Source organism: Cupressus sempervirens, chromosome 7 (genome assembly GCF_028749045.1).
Source record: "Cupressus sempervirens isolate cs-2001-9-10 chromosome 7, ASM2874904v1, whole genome shotgun sequence".
Classification (NCBI taxonomy): domain Eukaryota; kingdom Viridiplantae; phylum Streptophyta; class Pinopsida; order Cupressales; family Cupressaceae; genus Cupressus; species Cupressus sempervirens.
This window is the reverse complement of record NC_143124.1, coordinates 665491400-665511615: the sequence shown is the minus strand read 5'-3', so window position 1 is coordinate 665511615 and position 20216 is coordinate 665491400. Positions and strand designations below refer to the sequence as shown.

Genomic DNA, 20216 nt, shown 5'->3' with positions numbered 1-20216 from the left:
AAAATCATTGAAAACGTAAATAACATTCAAATATGCTTCAAAACCATTAAAAAATGCATTGAAAATATTAAAAAATACTTTAAAAAGTTCAAAATATTGAATTAATAATATTTTGACATACCCAAAGATGAAGAATTCGAATGAAAGCGATAGGCGATGTTGGTGGGGCAGTAAAAATCGTATGTTTGCCCGAACCCGCGAATCAATAGTAGTCGCTGTGAAAATGAAATGGAAAAAGTTAAAAATGCAATTTTAAGCGCCGAAAATGTTCCTTACATATGTTCGCGTGAACATATTATCTAGATATGTTCGTGCGAACATAGCAATTTGGGCGTCAATATGTTCATGCAAACATATGTAGATAATATGTTCATGCGAACATGCCATACCAAATGCAACAAGCCAAAATCATGATTTGGCAAACTTTTTGAAGTTTCTTCATTCCACTAAAGTGGAACCCATTAGTGTGGGTTCACCCCCTTTTTCAAAATTTTCTCACACAATCAACTCACTTGCTTGCTCACTCATACATACATCCATTCATACATTAGAATCCACAACTTGACCTTTTATTTATACATTACAAATTGTCAAGTTGGCTCATTTACAAGTTACAATTACCAATAAACATTACACTAGTTAGCTACAAACATTACATGAAACAATTAAACTTTATTTTCCAAAATAATGAAATCCTTCATTGGCCGACCCTACTTGGTAAACACTACTCCATAAATGGTTTCTAGTGTTAACCAAGTGAAGCTCGATAAACACTGTGAACTCTGCAAAATCCTTTGGAGACTGAGTGAACTCGGTAAATACTAACTTTCCTTTGCTGACCTTGTGAGCTTAGTAGAAACTAACTTCTACCATAAAATCCTTCAATGCCTGAGTGAGCTCGGTAGAAACTATCTCCATAGTGTAACTTCCATAAACACTCAGTAGACTTTGTAAATTTCCTTGCTAACCATTTGAGCTTGGTAGACTCTGTCTTTTGCTTTGCTGACTAGCTGAGCTCGGTAGACTCTACCTGATAACTAATATGACATTTGTGTAACATCAAAGACAACTCACAACTAAACAATTGTATCCAACAATCTCCCTCTTTGGCATTGATGGCAACACAACATGTCATAGCAGAATAAAATTTCAGAACAAGTCTTTTTCTGACAGAATATTTCTCCCTCTTAGATTTTATTCTACAAACTTCTCAAATATAGTAATCTTCCTTTGTGAAGGAATTACATAGCATCTTTTCAAACAACAAACTCTCCACAATCAAATTCAAATTTTAGAAGGATATGATAGTATAGTCTCCCTCTTCAACAACACATGCCAAAGACAACATAAACCAAATGAATAGCAATATACCTTAAGTACTAATTCATATGCAATGTTCTCAGATTATACTACATCAACTAAAAAGTCTTCAACTTGGTACCTATTGATGCATCACTAAAACTTCATTTTAGTGAGCCTCAAATACGGGAATGACCCCTAACTTACCTCTTAGATACAAGAATGCATCCTTAGGTAAAGGCTTGGTGAATATGTTAGAAATTTTTTCTTTTGTATGGACATATTCCAATTTGATCTCCTTATCCTACACCAATTCTCTGACAAAATGATATTTTATTGCAATGTGCTTGGTTTTTGAATGCATGACTGAATTTTTAGATATGTTAATTGCACTTGTATTGTCACAAAACATAACAATAGGTTCTTTGATTTTCTCCTTCATGTCTTCCAATAACTGCTTGAACCAAAAAATATTAGAATAGTTCACTAATGTTGCAACATACTCTGCTTCAATTATAGATTGGGATGTGCGATTTTGCTTTTTACTTGTCCAAGAAACCAACCTCTTTCCAAGAAAGAAAGCTCCTCCACTTGTACTCTTTTTGTCATCAATGTTTCCTGCCCAATTTGCATTAATAAACACTTTCAAATCCATATTACCTCCAAATTTGTACCACAATCTATAATCTTCAATTCCTTTCAAGTATCTCATGATTCTTTTGATTGCCATCATGTGATTTTCTCTTGGTTTTGCTGAAAATCTTGCTACAATACCAACTACAAGAGCACTATGTGGTCTTATATGAACTACATACTACAACTTTCCAATCATTGATCTATATAATGTCTGATCTACCTCCTTTGATTCATCATCCTTGGTAAGCTTTAGACCAGTGCACATAGGAGTCCCAACTTGTTTACAATCCTCCATACCAAACTTTTTTAGTGTCTCTTTGATGTATTTAGACTGAGTGATGTAGATACTATTCCTACTTTTTTGAATTTGAAGACCAACAAAGAATTTGATCTCACCAAACATTGATATCTCAAATTCCTTGTTTGCTTTGAAAATTCTTTGCAAAGATCATCATTTCCTGTGAACAAAGTATCATCCACAAATATTTCTGCCAAAACAATCTTGTTATTTCGTCTTTCCTTGATATACAAGCTACTGTTATCATTAGTTCTCTAAAAACCAATCTGAATAAGATAGTTATGCAATATTTCATACCTTCTTGTTTGGATCAACAAAACCTTTAGGCTATTCAATGTAAACTTCTTCATCTAGTATACCATTGAGAAATGCAAAATTGATATCCATTTGATATACCTTAAATCCTTTGTATGTAGCATATGCAAGTAGGGTCTTAACACCTTCGAATCTTGCAACAGGAGCAAAAGTCTCTTCATAGTCTATTCCTTCTTCTTGAGAGTATCATTTACATACCAGTCTAGCTTTGTTCCTTGACACCTTACCATCTTCATTCAGCTTATTTCTGAATACCCACTTAGTTCCAATCACATTTTTATCGTTAGGCTTAGGTACAAGAGTCCATGTTTTGTTCTTCTCTATTTGTTCTATCTCTTCATTCATAGCCTCATTCCAACTTTCATTTCCTAATGCATCTTTGACATTTCTAGGTTCAAAATCAGTAAGTAAATAAGTACCTTTTAACTTACTTCTTGTCATAGTACCTTCAGATTTGTCTCCAATGATTTGATCTGATGCATGATGTCTCTTGACATACTTGGCTAATATAGGTTCCTTTCCTTTTGAATGAATTACATTGTCATCCTCTTGCATTTTAACTTTAGGTTCGGGTTGTTCTAGCTTATCTAACTTTTGCTCGGGTTCTTTAGACTTGGTAGGCATTGGCTCGGTAGCATCTGAATGTAACTCGGGTTCCTATAGCTTGGTTTGAACTTCTTGCAACTCGGTTACTAAAGACTTAGGAGTAGAAGATTCCTGATTGACAGGTGTATCTGGCATTGTATCAGGTTCAATGAAAAAAAATCTCCTATAATCTTTTGGTTCCTTTTTTCTTTCTTCTTTAGTCCTTTCTACAAACTCATCAACTTTCACATGTGCACTTTCTATGACTTTGTGAGTAGACAAATTCAAATATCTATATGCTTTACTCTTGCAAGAATATCCCAAAAATATTCCTTCATCACCCTTCACATCAAATTTTCTTTTTCTAGATTCTTTCAAAATATAACATTTGCTTCCAAATACTTTTAGGTAATTTACATTGGGTTTATAGCCATACCATAACTCATAGGGGGTTTTGAATGAGTCCTTCTTTAGCTGTACTCGGTTCAAGGTATGAACTGCAATGCTGATAGCTTCCTTCCAATATTTTATAGCAATTTTATTTTCAATCATTAAGGTTCTTACACAATCCATGATAGATCTGTTCCTCCTTTTAGCTATTCTATTTTTCTCGGGAGTTCTAGGTGTTGATACCTGTCTTTTGATTCCCCTTTCAATGCAAAAGTTATTGAACTCATGTGAGATGAATTCACCACCTCTATCTGACCTCAAGCATTTTAGTCTCTTCCCTATTTCCTTCTCTCCTCTAGCCAAATTCCATTTGAACTTCTCAAAAGCTTCTGATTTCTCTCTCAAATAGATGACAGTCATCATTCTACAGTAATCATCAACAAAAAGAATGAAGAACTTTTCTCCAATATAGATTTCAATTCCAATAGGTCCACACAAATTAGTATGCATAATTTCGAAAACTTCCTCAGACTAATAATTCTTACTTCTAAAGCTAGTCTTTCCCATCTTACCAATCTAACAATTCTTGCATAGACCAACATCAGGTTTCTTTATACTGGGAATGGATCTTACTTTCCTAGATTTGCTTATTTTCACTAGATTATCAAAGTTCACATGACACAACTTTCTATGTCATAACCAAATTTTTTCAACTTAAGCAATAAAGCATGAATATTCACCAAGTTCAAGATAGAAAAATTTACCTTTTGTTTGTATGCCTGATCCAATCAGCTTTCCTTTTTCATCTAGCAATCTTGGTTTTCCATGCATGAATTCCACTTTGAATCCATTGTTGAGTAGCTATGCCACACTCAAAAAATTGTGTTTTAGACCTTCAACCCAATAGAAATTAACACATACAAGTTCTTTGGGTAGTGAGATTCTTCCTCTTCCTTTTATGCAACAAGGTTCATTATTAAAAAACCTCACACTACCACCATTATAGTCCTCAAAATGTTCAAACTTAGTTTTACCACCAGTCATATGATGAGAGAAACCACTATCTATGATCCATGTATCATTTTTTCTCACATGAGAGATAAGTGCCATTTTATCTTCCTCATCATTATCAGATTCATCTTTTACACCAATATAAACAATTTCATCTTCACCATTGTCAGAATCATTAGAATCCTTATCCATGAAACATGTTTTCTTACCTTTGTCCTTGAATGATTTGAAGTCTTTCTTACCATTGCACTTATGACCTTTCTTCTCATCCTTTTTTTGCTTGTTTGGGCACCTAGTAGCAATATGACCAATTTCCTCACATTGAAAACAGATTAGAGGAACCTTACCTTTGTATTTTCCTCTGCCTATAGAATATTTCCTTGCAAGCAAAGCCTCAACCACCTCAAGATCATTTTTAGAACTCTGTTATGATTCTTCTTCACTTTCTAACTAGGATTACTTTATCTTCTTTCCTTTTCCTTTGAGTGAAAGCTTGGCTTCAAATGCTGATTCAATGTTCTTGGAAGTTGGAACACAATTGTCATATTTATCTAGCTTAAATGCAGTCAATCTACCTACTATTGCTTCTAAATTTATCTTATGATTTGCTTCACATTTTCTTTCTTGAATTGCAGAAACTCTAATTGCATAAATGGGAAGTAATGTTCTAAGAAATTTACTTACAATTGTTTCCTCTTCAATGTCTCCTCTAGAAGCTTTGATTGCACTGACAACTACTTTGACTCTTTCAACATATTTGGCAATGTTTTCATCCTCATCTAATCAAATTGTCCTCTTAGACTTTTTTCTTTGGCTCTTCTCACATTATCATCACCTCCATAGATATATTTCAACTTGTTTCACATTTCAAAGTCAGTTTTGCAGTCCTTGACATCATCAAATTCTTCATAGCTTAGGGCAGATGCAATGTCTATCATCGTGGTGTTATCAGTTTTATTCTTAGCAATGTCATTGATAGATAGTGTACCAGAAGGAGTTACATATTCTTCATCAAGATATTTCAATCATGTATCTCCAATGGAAGCTAGATGGAGTCTCATGAGACATTTCCATGTAGAAAAATTATCCCTATTAAGGCTTGGAATTTCCCTCTTGTAAGACATCCTGATCTTTAGCTTAGATCATTGAAATCCTTCCTACAAGCACCAAAAGCTCTGATACCAATTGTTGGAAATATAGATGGAGTAACTGAGAGTGGGGGTGAATCAGTTACTACAAAAGTAAATCCACAGATCTCTTAGATGTCTTATAAAACTAGTCATTGTTGTCACTTAGTAGTCACACAAAAAAATATGTTGTAACTTGGTAGATGTATGTCAACTTATTAAGCATTCATAAAGATTTAACATGCATGCATAAAAGAAATAATATCAACACAAGAGACACTAGATTTAATGTGAAAACCCAATATGGGAAAAACTACCGAGTAACTAGGTACCAATTTTCACTTGTTTGAAGTGAGCCCTGTTAAAGGTTACAAAACAGACTTTTAGGTGTGACCCTATTAGAGGATTTAAACACCTTGCTAGGAGTGGCCTTGCTATAAGACTTTAGAAAAATTCAATAGAACTTTCCAGCTTGTTAGAGGATTTACAAAAATGGCTGTTAAACCAACTCTGTTAAGAGATTTAGGAATTAATATTACAATTGTGAGAAAGTAACAATAAGTGACCAAAATGAGATGCAATTGAACTTTGTTGTTACAGATCTCTATTTTGCTTCACTAGATCCTCACTGATCGAATACAACTTTGTTGCTCCTCAAGGATATCTAATCCTTCTTCAAAATTCACTCACACAATCAACTCACTTTCTTGCTCACTCATACATACATCCATTCGTACATTAGAATCCACAACTTGACCTTTTATTTATACATTACAAATTGTCAAGTTAGCTCATTTATAAGTTACAATTACCAATAAACATTACATCAGTCTACTACAGACATTACATGAAATAATTAAAATTTATTTCCCAAAACAATGAAATCCTCCATTGGCCAACCCTGCTTGGTAAACACTACTTTAGAAATGATTTCTAGTGTTAACCAAGTGAAGCTCAAAAAACACTATGAACTTTGCAAAATCCTTTGGATATCGAGTGAACTTGGTAAACACTAACTTTCCTTTGCTGACCTTGTGAGCTCAGTAGAAACTGACTTCTGCCATAAGATCCTTCAACCCTCGAGTGAGCTCGATAGAAACTATCTCCATAGTGTAACTTCCAGAAATGCTCGGTAGACTCTGTAAATTGCTTTGCTGACCATCTGAACTTGGTAGACTCTATCTTTTGCTTTGCTAACCAACTGAGCTCAGTAGACTCTACTTGATAACTGATATGACATTTGTGTAACATCAAAGACAACACATAATTGAAAAATTGTATCCAACATTACTTAGTTATTTCAGTTATTTCAGGATTATTTTGATGATGATATATATGTTCATTTAGTGACTTTAAGTTATTTCATGATGCTAGTTAGATGAATGATTTATATATAGTTTTTATGGTTACTTACCCCATACTTGTGTGTGTATGGTGTAATTGTTTGTTTTACATTATGATTGGCATTCCTGATGTGGTTGAAGGAGGGAGTCGTAGTCACCTGCTAGGCAAGATCTACATAATGTACCACTCCATGTCATTTCCTATTTAGTTTAGAATATATGATTATGTACATGTGTGGATTTTATGCAGATTGTAGGTACCGGGTATCGACTTCCCTGAATTGCTAGGATGAGTGTATACTATCATAGTATCTCAATGGTGTAAGTGGAGAGATAATTCTTGAGTCCAAACCCTAACCTAAGTCAATTATCCTAGAAAGTAAGACAAGTATCTAAGGTGCTTACCTGTTTGAATTCATCAAATGACATGAATTCATGACTTTGACCTTGGAGTTTGATTTTGTTCTTTGCCTTTAGTTGAGTTGTTGTATTTGGTTTTATGGGTCTATTATGATTTGCTATCATAATTAAATCAAATTAAAAGATAATTTAAAGATTTAATTTAATGTAATTTTATAAGAAAATTTAATATTTAATCATATTTAGTTAATTGAGAAATTAATTAAATAAAAGAATTAAATTTAAAAGATTAATTAAAGTCTAATTTTGGCATTTTATATTTATTTAATTTAATAATAATTTATTTAGGATTTTTATTTTAATAATAAACTCTAAATAATAATATTATTTAAATTAATAAATATCATATTAAAAGTGTCTTATGATTTAATAGGAGAGAGAAAACATAAATTTAATATATAATGTTTGTTTGGTTATTCGTATTTGTCCTATTTTAATAAGTAGTATAAATTTATTTAGAAACCCTCATTTTTTTTTGGAAAACATTACACACACACACACACACACACACACACACACACACACACACACACACACATAATTAAAATGGGAGATCGGGGGCCAGGACTTCCCTCATGCCCCTTCCTTGTACATTGTGGCCACTAATTTTGAAGGCAACTAGGGCTACTAATAGCAACACAGTTGTTGCGGTAGCCAAGGCTACCTAAGCAATTTGTGCTACTGTGAGTAGTAGGTTGGCGGGCCTTTATCAACACTATAAGTTTTTTTTAATCATTTTTTTTTCTAATATTTGAAATATTAGTTTTTTGATTAATATTTAATAAATATTATATAACATCTTTTATTATTAATTATTAAGTGTTATAAGTATTTTGATTATTAATAATGATAATTATTTTGTTAATAGATAAGAAATTTGTTTGATTAATAATTGAATTGAATTTATGTTATTAATATATAAATTATTATCATTAGAAATTACTTGATTATTGTGATTTTTCATAATATTTAAATTGAAGAATTATTTTTATTATTAAAAAAATTTGGAAAGTGAATTTGATAGTTTAATATGTTATCATTTTAATAGTTTAATAATTTTTATTTAATTTTAATAATAATTATTAAAAGAGTGGCTATAAGGTTATCCATTAAATTTTGGAAAATATAATGATATTTTTATTAAATTTTTAAATTAAATTTATTATTAAAATATTCTTCCAAGTTTAATGTGAATTGTAAATTGGGAAAAATGATTATCTTTAGTAAACTTTGGTTGTGCTTGATGATTTGATTTTATATGAAAATGATTTATATTGCTAGGAAATTTTCTTTTTTGAAAATCTTAGTAATTAGCATACTTTAAAAAGATGAAAATTGTTATGTGTATGCTTACTGAACTCTTATGTTGTGATAATGAAATGAACTATGAAACAATGTTTAAACAACTTTATATGAATTAGTTAAATCATCTAGGATTCTAATGAACTCACAAACCATAGTGAGTCTATTAGCTAGAGGAATGGAAACTAAAATGAAAATGTGAACCCTATTTGGAATTGAAAACTTTGTCAACCATAATAATTTGAATTGGAAAAATGAAACCCTAGTTGTTATTGAATCTTTGTGTTTTGAAAATGAAAATGAGAATTTGAAAATTTGTAAGTAAAAATTAAATCTTGGTGCTCTCAAAACCTAATGTAGTGAGAAAGTTATATTTTATGTACTATATGCGATGTGTGATTTACTAATGTCACACTTAGTTGAGTGAGCTTTGACCAGTCAGGATGTTTACTAGAGACTTGGGAGTTTTGTCTGTGATGTCATGATGATCTTTTGTACACAATCTTTTATACCTAACCATGGTGATGCGTCATGTGCATGCTATGATGAATTTGATCAGTTGTTTTGATGTGCTTTCCAGTTTCTTGTATAGAACTGAGGTGAATAGTGTGACTTTGTTGATATAACCTTTGAGTCCTTGATTAGTTATATTTGGGTTGCTTCCCAGTTGCTTGTATGGGAGTGAGGTGATTAAATGTTTTTTTTGGTGATGTCATGTTATGACATAGATTTGGTTTATGTGTACTTGATTTTGGATCAGTCATGTTAGGATGAACATATTGGTGGAATCCATGATTATGATCAGTAATATTTCAGTACTTTCTAGTTGCTTGTTTAGAAACTGATGTGCACAGTTTATAATCATTTGAGATCTTTTACTTTTTTTGAGCTTAGGGTAGGTTATCTAAATGTCATGTTGGGAAGTGTCTTGCAATGGAGATCGAGGCCCTAAAGAGGTTGGTGGATAACCCATTTTAGGTTATTTTAATAAGTGATAACAATTCATTAAATGGGTTTTAAATGAATTAACAAGAGTCTTTATTTTTCCTCACCCATGCCTTGATTGCTGGTATAGGTTAGGATGAGAGTAGAGAGGATCCTTGATTGCAACCTTACTTCATTAGTATGCCTTGTCTATATGAAAGGATATTGGTGCCACATAGAGACACTAGGGGGTCAGTGTATTAAAAGACTGCTAGGGCAACCTTAGAGCTGGCTCATGTGATGACACTTACCCACTTGCATAGTAGATTTCCTATGCGTCTTGGATTAGTTAATACTTGTGTCTTGGTACCCTTTGGGATAGTTTTCTTTTAGGTGATTCCTTGAACCTAGATGTTGGTTTTGACTTTTGAGTTTGTTATCCTGTTTGGGACTTGAGTTTATCTCTTCAGTATGGTGGGAGTGGGCCATTTAGGTTCCACAAGGTTGGGTGGTAGTATATTCTTCTTATACCATTGAGATCCAATCATTGGATGTCAATGCTAGAGGTGCTTTTGTAGCTGATCTTTTCTATCTAATCTTATATTTCTTATGGATGGTTATTCTCTATTTTATTGTGCTTTATTATAAGAGATCTTATGAGATGTATTTATTTTATGATGTATATTCTTTCATCCTTTCATATCCTATGACTTGTATAGTGGATGATTGTGCATTTTCATTACTACCAAATGGCATCTTATATAATTGCATATTATTTAAAGTGATTCCTACTTGTAGTTATTCTGTAATATGGATGTGTTATATATTGGTTTTAGTATTATTTAAACTTAAATATTATAAAACATCATGGGACCCTTAAGAATTGTAATTTGTTTTACGATATGTGCTTATGTGTATGTTATTGCTTCCACTATATTATTTTTATTGTTGTTAAGTTATTATCTTTTAAAAAAATTGTTTAACAAACTTAGTGAAACTTTAGGTTAATTTATTTTGGGTTCCTTGGCGGGGCATTACATCTCATTTGGTTCAAACAACTATTGTTAGGTATGAAGGAAGAAATCAAGGATCTGAAAGTTATCTTCTGTGATAAAACCAGTGCAATTAACATATCCAAGAATCCAGTGATGCATACCAAGACAAAGCACATTGCAGTAAAGTATCATTTTTTGAGACAATTAGTGCAAGCCAAAGATGTTAGATTGGAATATGTGAATACATAGGAACAAATTATAGACATGTTGACTAAGCCATTACCTAAGGATGCATTTTTATATCTAAGAGGTAAGCTAAGGGTCATTCCCTTATTTGAAACTCACTAAACAAAGTTTAGTAATGCATCAACCAATCATTTTGAAGATCAGTTAAATTGATGTAGTATTGTCAGAGAAGATTTCATATGAATTAGTACATCAGGTATATGGAAAATACATTGATTGTTTTCTTTGCAATGACATGTCAAAGAGGGAGAGTTTGCTATCATATCAGAGAAATTTTGTATCAACAAGTTCATTTTTGCATAAGAAGAGATTAGTAAGTTAGAGGGAGAGATTTTGGATAGAGAAAATCATTCCAGAGGGAGAGATTGATGTCAGGGGGAGTTCTCACTAATAGAGGAAGTTCTCATGGATAAGAATCAGAATGAAACTAAGGGTATTATCCTTACTTCTATTTTGCTCTAAATTTTTTATTATTATGACATGTTGTGTTGTCATCAATGCCAAAGAGGGAGATTATTCAAAAAAATTATTCAATTGTACATTGCCTTTGATGTTACAAAAAATGTCAAGTCTTTACTAAGTAATCAGTGATAGTTGAGCTCACTCAGGCATTGATGGTAGTTTCCTATATATGTCGAGCATTTAGTTCTAGCCAAGCTCAGAGACAATATTGACCGAGCTCAATCAGTTAATGAAGCAAAGCATGTATTGATCAAGTTCAATTGGTTATCAAAGGAAAGTCAGCATGAAGTCAATATTGACCAAGTTGGGATGATTACCATTAGAATTCATGTTCTAACTGAGTTGGGTTAGTTAACAAAGGAGTTCTTTGTGTTGACTGAGTACTCAATTCTGTATTAGTTGACTGTCAACATATTTAGTCTAATAAATTTATTTGGTTAATACAAGCCAACTTAAGGGATGATAATTGTTTAATTAAAAGAATATTCAAGCTAAATTGACAAGGTGAATCATATATATGAAAGGTCAAGTTGAGGATTGAAGTGGGGAATTGAAGAAGATGAATTAAGGAAGAAAATTAGAAAGATATCTATAAAGGGTAGAATATTTGAATTGACCATGTTGCAAAGAACATTTTGATCAAGGAGGATCAAGAAATTAAGACAGAACTTAGATCTGAGTCAAGAAAGTTAGTTGCATCAAAAATTAGGTCAAGTCCTTGTTACTCTCTAATAATTGTAGTAGTGAACCAAATCTCCTAATAGAGTTGGCCTAACATCTATTCAACAAATCCTCTAACAAGCTAACATTTCTAGATTGAAGTGTCAGATGACCTCTAACAAGGCCACTCCTAAAAGGGTGAATTAAATCCTCTAATAGGGTTACACCTAATAGTATTTTTTTTAACCTTTAACAGGGTTGACTTGTAATAGGGCTCACTTCAAAAGAGTCAGAAATGGTAACTAGTTGCAATTGGTTATTTTCTCCAATTAGGTTTCCACGTTAAATCTTGGTGTCTATTGTGTTCATGTTATTTCCTTTATGTTTCTACAACTAAGTTAATAAAGACTAATCACATTAATATCTTAAGATCTAATTATCTTCGTGCTAACAAAGTGACAATAATATATTTAGAGTTAACCAAATTATAGAAGATAATTCATTGTTAACCGAGTTACAATAGGATTTGGTTTTATATTTTGTTGACATCTTAGAATGGATTTGGATTTGTTTTGTAGTAATTGATTCACCCCTCCCCTCTCAGTTACTCCTTTCAATTTCCAACATTGACAAGTGTTTCTATTCCAGAGACTTTCCAAGGAACTTTTAATCCTTCTAATGTTTGGCCCAAAATAGATTTTTTTGTCGAGAAGTGTGATTATTATGAAAATTTTCTCTAAAACTTGTTCTTTAACTTTTTAACCCAAAATAGGATTTACACCATTGATTTAGGATCATCTAATGATTATTAAAAGGGGTTATTGATTTTGGATGATATGCAATTATGGTTTCTAGTTATTTGTACTTTTGGTTACAATTATCTTATATAATTAAAGATTCACATGGGTTTTACAAAATTTTCATATGACAGAAAAAAAATCACCAATAAAATAACAAAATTTCCAACTTTGAAAAAAAAATCAATAAATATTATTTTTCCCCCTAAAATAATGTTGGATGTGCCATGATGATATACATTTTTCCATAGAAAGATTTCTTAAAATTATTCCTAACAGTCAAATATTAAAATAAATAAATTTTTATTCCAATATATATATATATATATATATATATATATATATATATATATATATATATATATATATATATATATATATATATATATATATATATATATATATATATGCAAATTCATATGTCATACAATACCTTTTAAAAACATAATTTTTAAGATTACCTACATTCACCAAACAATCACCGTAAATAGAGACTCATAAAATTAATGACTATAATAAAGTCAAACTAAAAATTTCAAGAATATTTCTACATGGATATGCTACCAAGATAGTGACTTATGTCAAACAAAGACAAAAACCCTAACAAAGTTGAAAGATCACTTAAAAAGAGAAAACCCTAACAAAGCTACAAGATCACTTAAACAGAGAATACCCTAACATTATGTGCTTAACTACCACATTATTGTAGATGTTAGAAACAACACACTTGCTTACAATAGAGATAATCATTGATGAGATGCTGAAGAATGGAAGATAGAGAGAAGAAAGGACTCCTCCTGATGGGTCCTCTAGATATTTTGAGCCCTCTAGGATTAGTTGATACTTATGTCTTGGTACACTTTGAGATAGTTTTCTTTTAGGTGATTCTTTGAACCTAGATGTTGGTTTTGACTTTTGAGTTATTTATCATGTTTGGGACTTGAGTTTATGTCCTCGGCGCAGTTGGAGTGGGTCATTTAGGTTCCACGAGGCTGGGTGGCACTGCATTTTTCTTATACCATTGAGATCCACTTGTTGGATGTCGTTGATGGAGGCGCTTTTAAAGTTGATCCTTTCTATCTAATCTTGTATTTCTAATGGATAGTTATTCTCTATTGTATTGTGCTTTATTAGAAGAGATCTTATTAGATGTATTTATTTTATGATGTATATTCTTTTAGCCTTTCATATCCTGTGACTTGTACAGTGGATGATTGTGCATTCTGATTATTGCCAAGTGGCATCTTATATAATTGCACATTATTTAAATTGATTCGTACTTATAGCTACTCTTTAATATTGATGTGCTATATATTGGTTTTAGTATTAATTAAACCTTTAAATATTATTCAACATCATGGGACCCTTAAGAATTGTAATATGTTTACATTTTGTGCTTATGTGTATGTTATTGCTTCCACTATATTATTTCTATTGCTGTTAAGTTATTATCTTTAAACAAAAATGTTTGGCAAACTTAGTGAAACTTTAGGTTAATTTATTTTGGGTTCCTTGGTGGGGCATTACATCTCATTTGGTTCAAACAATTGTTGTCAGGTATGAAGGAAGAAATCAAGGATCCAATAGTTATCTTCTGTGATAACACCAATGCCATTAACATATACAAGAATCCAGTGATGCATACCAAGACAAAGCACATTGCAATAAAGTATCATTTTCTAAGAGAATTAGTGCAAGACAAAGAGGTTAGATTGGAATATGTGGATACAAAGGAACAAATTATAGACATATTCACTAAGCCATTACCTTAGGATTCATTTTTATATCTAAGAGGTAAACTAGGGTTCATTCCCTATCTGAAGCTCCCTAAGTAAAGTTTGGTAATGCATCAACCAATAATTTTGAAGCTAAGTCAAGTTGATGTAGTATTATCTGAGAAGATTGCATATGAATTAGTACATTGGATATATGGAAAATACATTGATTGTTGTCTTTGGCATGAGATGTCAAAGAGGGAGAGTTTGTTGTCATATCAGAGAAATTTTGTACCAACAAGTTCATTTTGCATAAGAAGAGATCAATTAGTAAGAGGGAGAGATTTTGGTCAAAGAAAATAATTCTAGAGGGAGAGATTAATGTCAAAGGGAGTTCTCACTAATAGAGGAAATTCTCATGGATGAGAATCAGAATGAAACTAAGGGTATTATCCTTACTTCTATTTTGCTCTAAAAATTTCTTCATATTATGACATATTGTGTTTCCATCTATGCCAAAGAGGGAGATTGTTGACAAAATATATTCAATTGTATGTTGTCTTTGATGTTACAAAAAATATCAAGTCTTTACTAAGCAATCAGTGATAGCCTAGCTCACTTGGGCATCAAAGGTAGTTTCCTATATATGTTGAGTGTTTAGTTATAACCACGTTTTGGAGACAATATTGACCGAGCTCAGTCAATTAATGAAGCAAAGTATGTATTGACCAAGTTCAATTGGTTATCAAAGGAAAATCAACATGAAGTCAGTATTGATCAAGTTGGGTCGGTTAACATTAGAATTCATGTTCTAACCGAGTTGGGTTGATTAACAAAGGGATCCTCTATGTTGACCAAGTACTCAATTCTATATTAGCTAACTATCAACATATTTAGTCTGATAAATTTATTTGGTTAATACAAGCCAACTTAAGGGATGATAATTGTTTGATTAAAACAATATTCAAGCTGAATTGACAAGGTGAATCATATATATGAAAGGTCAAGTTGAGGATTGAAGTGAGGAATTGAAGAAGATGAATTAAGGAAGTGAATTTGAAGGATATATGTAAAGGGAAGAGTATTTGAGTTGACCAAGCTGCAAAGAACATTCTAATCAAGGAGGATCGATCAATCAAGCCATAACTTAGATATGAATCTAGTAAGTCAGTTGCATCAACAATTAGGTCATGTCCTTATTACTCTCTAATAATTGTAGTAGTGAATCAAATCTCCTAACAGAGTTAGCCTAATAGCTATTCAAAAAATCTTCTAACAAGGTAGCATTTCTAGATTGAAGTGTAGGAAGACCTCTAACAAGGCCACTCCTAATAGGGTGAATTAAATCCTCTAATAGGGTTACACCTAAAAGTGTGTTTTTTAACCTTTAACAGGGTTGGCTCCTAATAGGACTCACTTCAAAAGAGTGAGAAATAGTAACTAGTTGCAATTGGTTGTTTTCTCCAATTAGGTTTCCATGTTAAATCTTGGTGACTCTTGTGCTCATATTATTTCCTTTATGTTTCTACAAATAAGTTAATAAAGGCTAATCACACTAATATCTTAAGATCTAATTATCTTTGTGCTAATAGAGTGACAATAATATATTTAGAGTTAACCAAGTTATAGAAGAATATTCATTTTTAACCGAGTTACAACAGGATTTGGTTTTATATTTTGTTGACATCTTAGAAGGGATTTGGATTTATTTTGTAGTAATTGATTCACCCCTCCCCTCTCAGTTACTCTTTTCCATTTCCAACATTGACAAGTGTCTCTATTCCAGAGACTTTCCAAGGAACTTTTAATCCTTCTAATCTTTGGGCCAAAATAGATTTTATTGTTGAAAGTGTCATTATTTTGAAAACTTTCTCCGAAACTTGTTCTTTAACATTTTAGCCCAAAATAGGATGTATACCATTGATTTAGGATCGTCTAATGATTATTAAAAAGGGTTATTGATTTTGGATGATATGCAATTATGGTTTCTAGTTATTTGTACTTTTGGTTATGATTTTCTTATATAATTAAAGACTCACAGAATTTTACAAAATTTTCATACAATAGAAAAAATATCACCAATAAATGATGATATACATTTTTCCATAAAAAGATTTCTTAAAATTATCCCTAGTAGTCAAATATAAAAATAAATAAATTTTTATTCCAATATATATGCAAATTCATGTCATACAATGCCTCTTGAAAAGATAATTTTTAAGATTACCTACATTCACCAAACAAACACCTTACATACCTTAAATAGACTCATAAAATTAATGACTATAATAAAGTCAAACTAAAAATTTCAAGAATATTTCTACATGGGTATGCCATCAAGATAGTGACTTACGTCAAACAAAGACAAAAACCCTAACAAAGCTGAAAGATCACTTAAAAAGAGAAAACCCTAACAAAGCTGAAAGATCACTTAAACATAGAAAACCCTAACATTATGTGCTTCACTGCCACGTTATTGTAGATTTAGAAACAACACGCTTGCTTACAACAGAGATAATCATTGATGAGATGTTGAAGAATGGAAGATAGAGAGAAGAAAGGACTCCTCCTGATGGGTCCTCCAGATATTTTGAGCCCTCAACGTGTTGGACGGTGGGCAGCTTTGAGTACTACTCGCACGAGGACATGCATGTCATTCTCCCCTTATCACTTCCCATTCTTATTATTATCTTACCGACCAATTATGGCCGCCCATGGATTAAACAATCCTTGCCGCCCAATACGTGTTACCCTTTATAACCATGAATTTAAAGTCCAACTTTCAAACCCAATTAATTAAGTGTATCTCCCGATAAGATCGGCCAATAACAAAACAAAATCTGATAAGACATAAGTGGAAAGGTTCCGGATCAGTTAAAACACAAACAAGAAACATTGATCAGTATATTATATATAAGTTTGTATCATGAACAACCCAATTGACCACACACTCTATTTCTTCATCAATATTTTAATTAGTATATGTTATATAAGTTTGTATCAACAACTCGATTGACCAAACACTGCCCTTCTTCATTAATATTTTGCCAGAAAAAGTAAAGGAAAAATGGGTGCCAAGATTCATCCAAAAGGGCCACAGCATTTAGAAAATGTTGTGATTGAAGAGAGATTCTGCAATGAGTCTGTGACAGCATTGACTGTATGGAAGACATCTTTGGTGTTCAACTGCAATGGTTTCAATGTGTTTGATTCAACCGGGAACCTTGCCTTCAGAGTTGACAATTATGACTCTGGATATAAGAACGAGGTGGTTCTCATGGATGCTGCAGGAAATTCCATGCTCACAATGAGAAGAAAGGCATGTCAACTCTACTTGTTCTAATAACTAGTATAGATCTTAACTATTGTTGTTTCTGAATTCAGTTAGATTGCATTAATATTTTCGTGTTCCATTTATTTTAGATCACAATTCTTTGATCTATCATTTAAAATGTTGATGCATCATAGAATGTAATTTAAATATTCAAAATGTTGATGCATCATAGAATGTAATCTAAATATTAAAAAAAACTGTGATAGATCATAGAGTGCTGTAGAAAATCTTTATACAAAGAACTCTAATACAATCTGATTACTTCTTACATAAAGTAATTTAAAACATTGATGTAAAAAATAATTTCAAACATGTAGATCATAGAATGTAATTCAAAATTTCGATAGAGATACATCTAAGCCCAATCTAATCTAAACACAACAATGACCAGTATTACAGAATGTAAAATATTGAAATTGATACCCATTAATCTTTTCAAGAGATCTGTATATAAATTTAACTATTGCTTCAAAACTCATCCAAGCCTTGATCCTAACATAATTTTTTTCCGTGATAACAGAGAATTAGCATGTACAATGAATGGCATGCTTTCTTAAAAGACAAATCAGATGGTCAAAAGCCATTGTTTGTAGTGAGGAGGAGTTTTCTTCTTCCGAACAAGACTTTGGCACAGATATATGTGGGTTCAGTATCACAGAAGAAGCATCCAGATTATCAGGTTGATGGGTCTTTCGCTAACAGATCATGTGCTATTTACAACAGCTCTGGGAACATTGTTGCTGAGGTTTGTTCCCGTTTTTATAATCACAAGATTTTTTTCTCTTTAACAAATAGATAAAATTGAAATAGAGATAAATTGTTCCATTGATTCAAGAAATTTGAAAAACCTTTGTTCAAATGATGAATGATCTATTATTGAAATACAAACAAATTGTTCTATTGATTCAAGAAACTTTTGAATTACAATAACTTGACAATATAAAAGTTTTAGAATACATCTAACATATTGAAGCTTATTAAGTAGAACTTACATTGGTTGTCTAAATAAAACAAAATACAGAAGCTGAAATTTTTGCTATTTGATGCAGAGTTCTTAAAAAATCTGTTTCTGTGTATTGACAGATAAAAAGAAAGCAGGTTAGCCCAGAGATAATATTGGGAGGAGATGTGTTCAGTGTGATTGTACAGTCTGGGTATGATCAGACTTTTGTAATGGGTTTGATCATCATTCTTGATCAGATGGGCTCGAATGAACCCCACACAAACACCAAATTGCTCCACTCCCGTACACTTAGTCTTGATTTGTCAAGGCATGTTTTGCGGAGAGGTCTTTCCCTAGGAGCCAGATTGACTTAGAGGATTAATAAAAGGGCCTATCCTCCTACTTTGTCTTCTTTTTATTACAGGCAATTTGGGAGATTATAAGCCCACATTATTGTGAAGGATGTGTATATTCATGATAGATTTCAGTACCCATTACGCCAAAAACAATGGTCTGATTAACATCTAGATTTATTCTGCCAAATGTATTGTACTTATAGAAACTCCCATGTGTGTGATAGCAGTCACATGAAGAAAACAAATGAAACCGTGCCACTACACAAGCCAAAGTATCAGATAAATTGTGTTCAGTGGGAATAATCCATCAATAAGGATTTGATTGTCCATAGAAGAAAGCTAACAATTGTTTGAAATATTTATATCTTATTAGCATTCAAATTTGCTTGATCACAATGGATTTTCTTCTCCATTTTCAAGGCAACAGTTGGGAACATGTTTGTATTTATCCCAATTGACAAGTTCTAGGTTGCAAATAATAAATCAAGAGTTTTGTTACTGTCATGGTAAAAATTGTGAGACTAACTACTGCATCTTTGAGGATTCATCTCGTTGATTATCATCCTTGGGAATTACTGTCATGGATTATGTCCGTGAAGATGTTGATTTGAATGTTTACTAATACAATTAGATATTTTAGAATGGCCAATCTGGATTCTGCATGTGGTATAATGACAAATAACTTTGAAATTTAAAAAACCTAAATATAGAGTGTTGATGTCATGAAAGATCTTATAATGGAAAATCATTTAGAAATTTAAAATACTTAAATATAGAGTGCTGATATCATGAAAAAAAATTTATAATTCTTAAAAATCTGAAAACTGCAAATACATTATACAAAGTTAAGAAACTAATATTTACAAATTTAGGATAGAGCACACAGATATTGCAATTATGTTTGCAAATCACTAGTAATGCATAATGAAATACAAATTAAAATAGAGGCATAAACAGATGAATAGATATATAGTATTTTTTAAATGAACTTTAGAAGTCGTGGAGGGTGGGAAAATATGGTATGGATTAATTGTGATGGAGAGGTGGATCTTTAGGAT

General features: G+C 31.8%; 1 protein-coding gene across 1 annotated transcript; it reads left to right on the top strand.

The window, feature by feature from the left end:
* The first annotated feature begins 17457 nt into the window (after window positions 1-17457).
* On the top strand, window positions 17458-19548 carry LOC149548423 (protein LURP-one-related 12-like). The gene is made up of 3 exons (XM_089794857.1): window positions 17458-17844; window positions 18380-18604; window positions 18943-19548. Exons 1-3 carry the CDS (start codon window positions 17593-17595, stop codon window positions 19174-19176), a joined length of 711 nt encoding a protein of 236 aa, XP_089650983.1. The 5' UTR covers window positions 17458-17592; the 3' UTR covers window positions 19177-19548.
* The last annotated feature ends 668 nt before the right edge of the window (window positions 19549-20216 follow it).

Coding starts and splice junctions, on each gene's coding strand:
- LOC149548423 (XM_089794857.1), top strand. CDS start 17,593: ATGGGTGCCAAGATTCATCCAAAAGGGCCACAGCATTTAGAAAATGTT. Junction 17,845..18,379: donor TGCTCACAATGAGAAGAAAG/GCATGTCAACTC, acceptor CCGTGATAACAG/AGAATTAGCATGTACAATGA. Junction 18,605..18,942: donor CTGGGAACATTGTTGCTGAG/GTTTGTTCCCGT, acceptor GTGTATTGACAG/ATAAAAAGAAAGCAGGTTAG.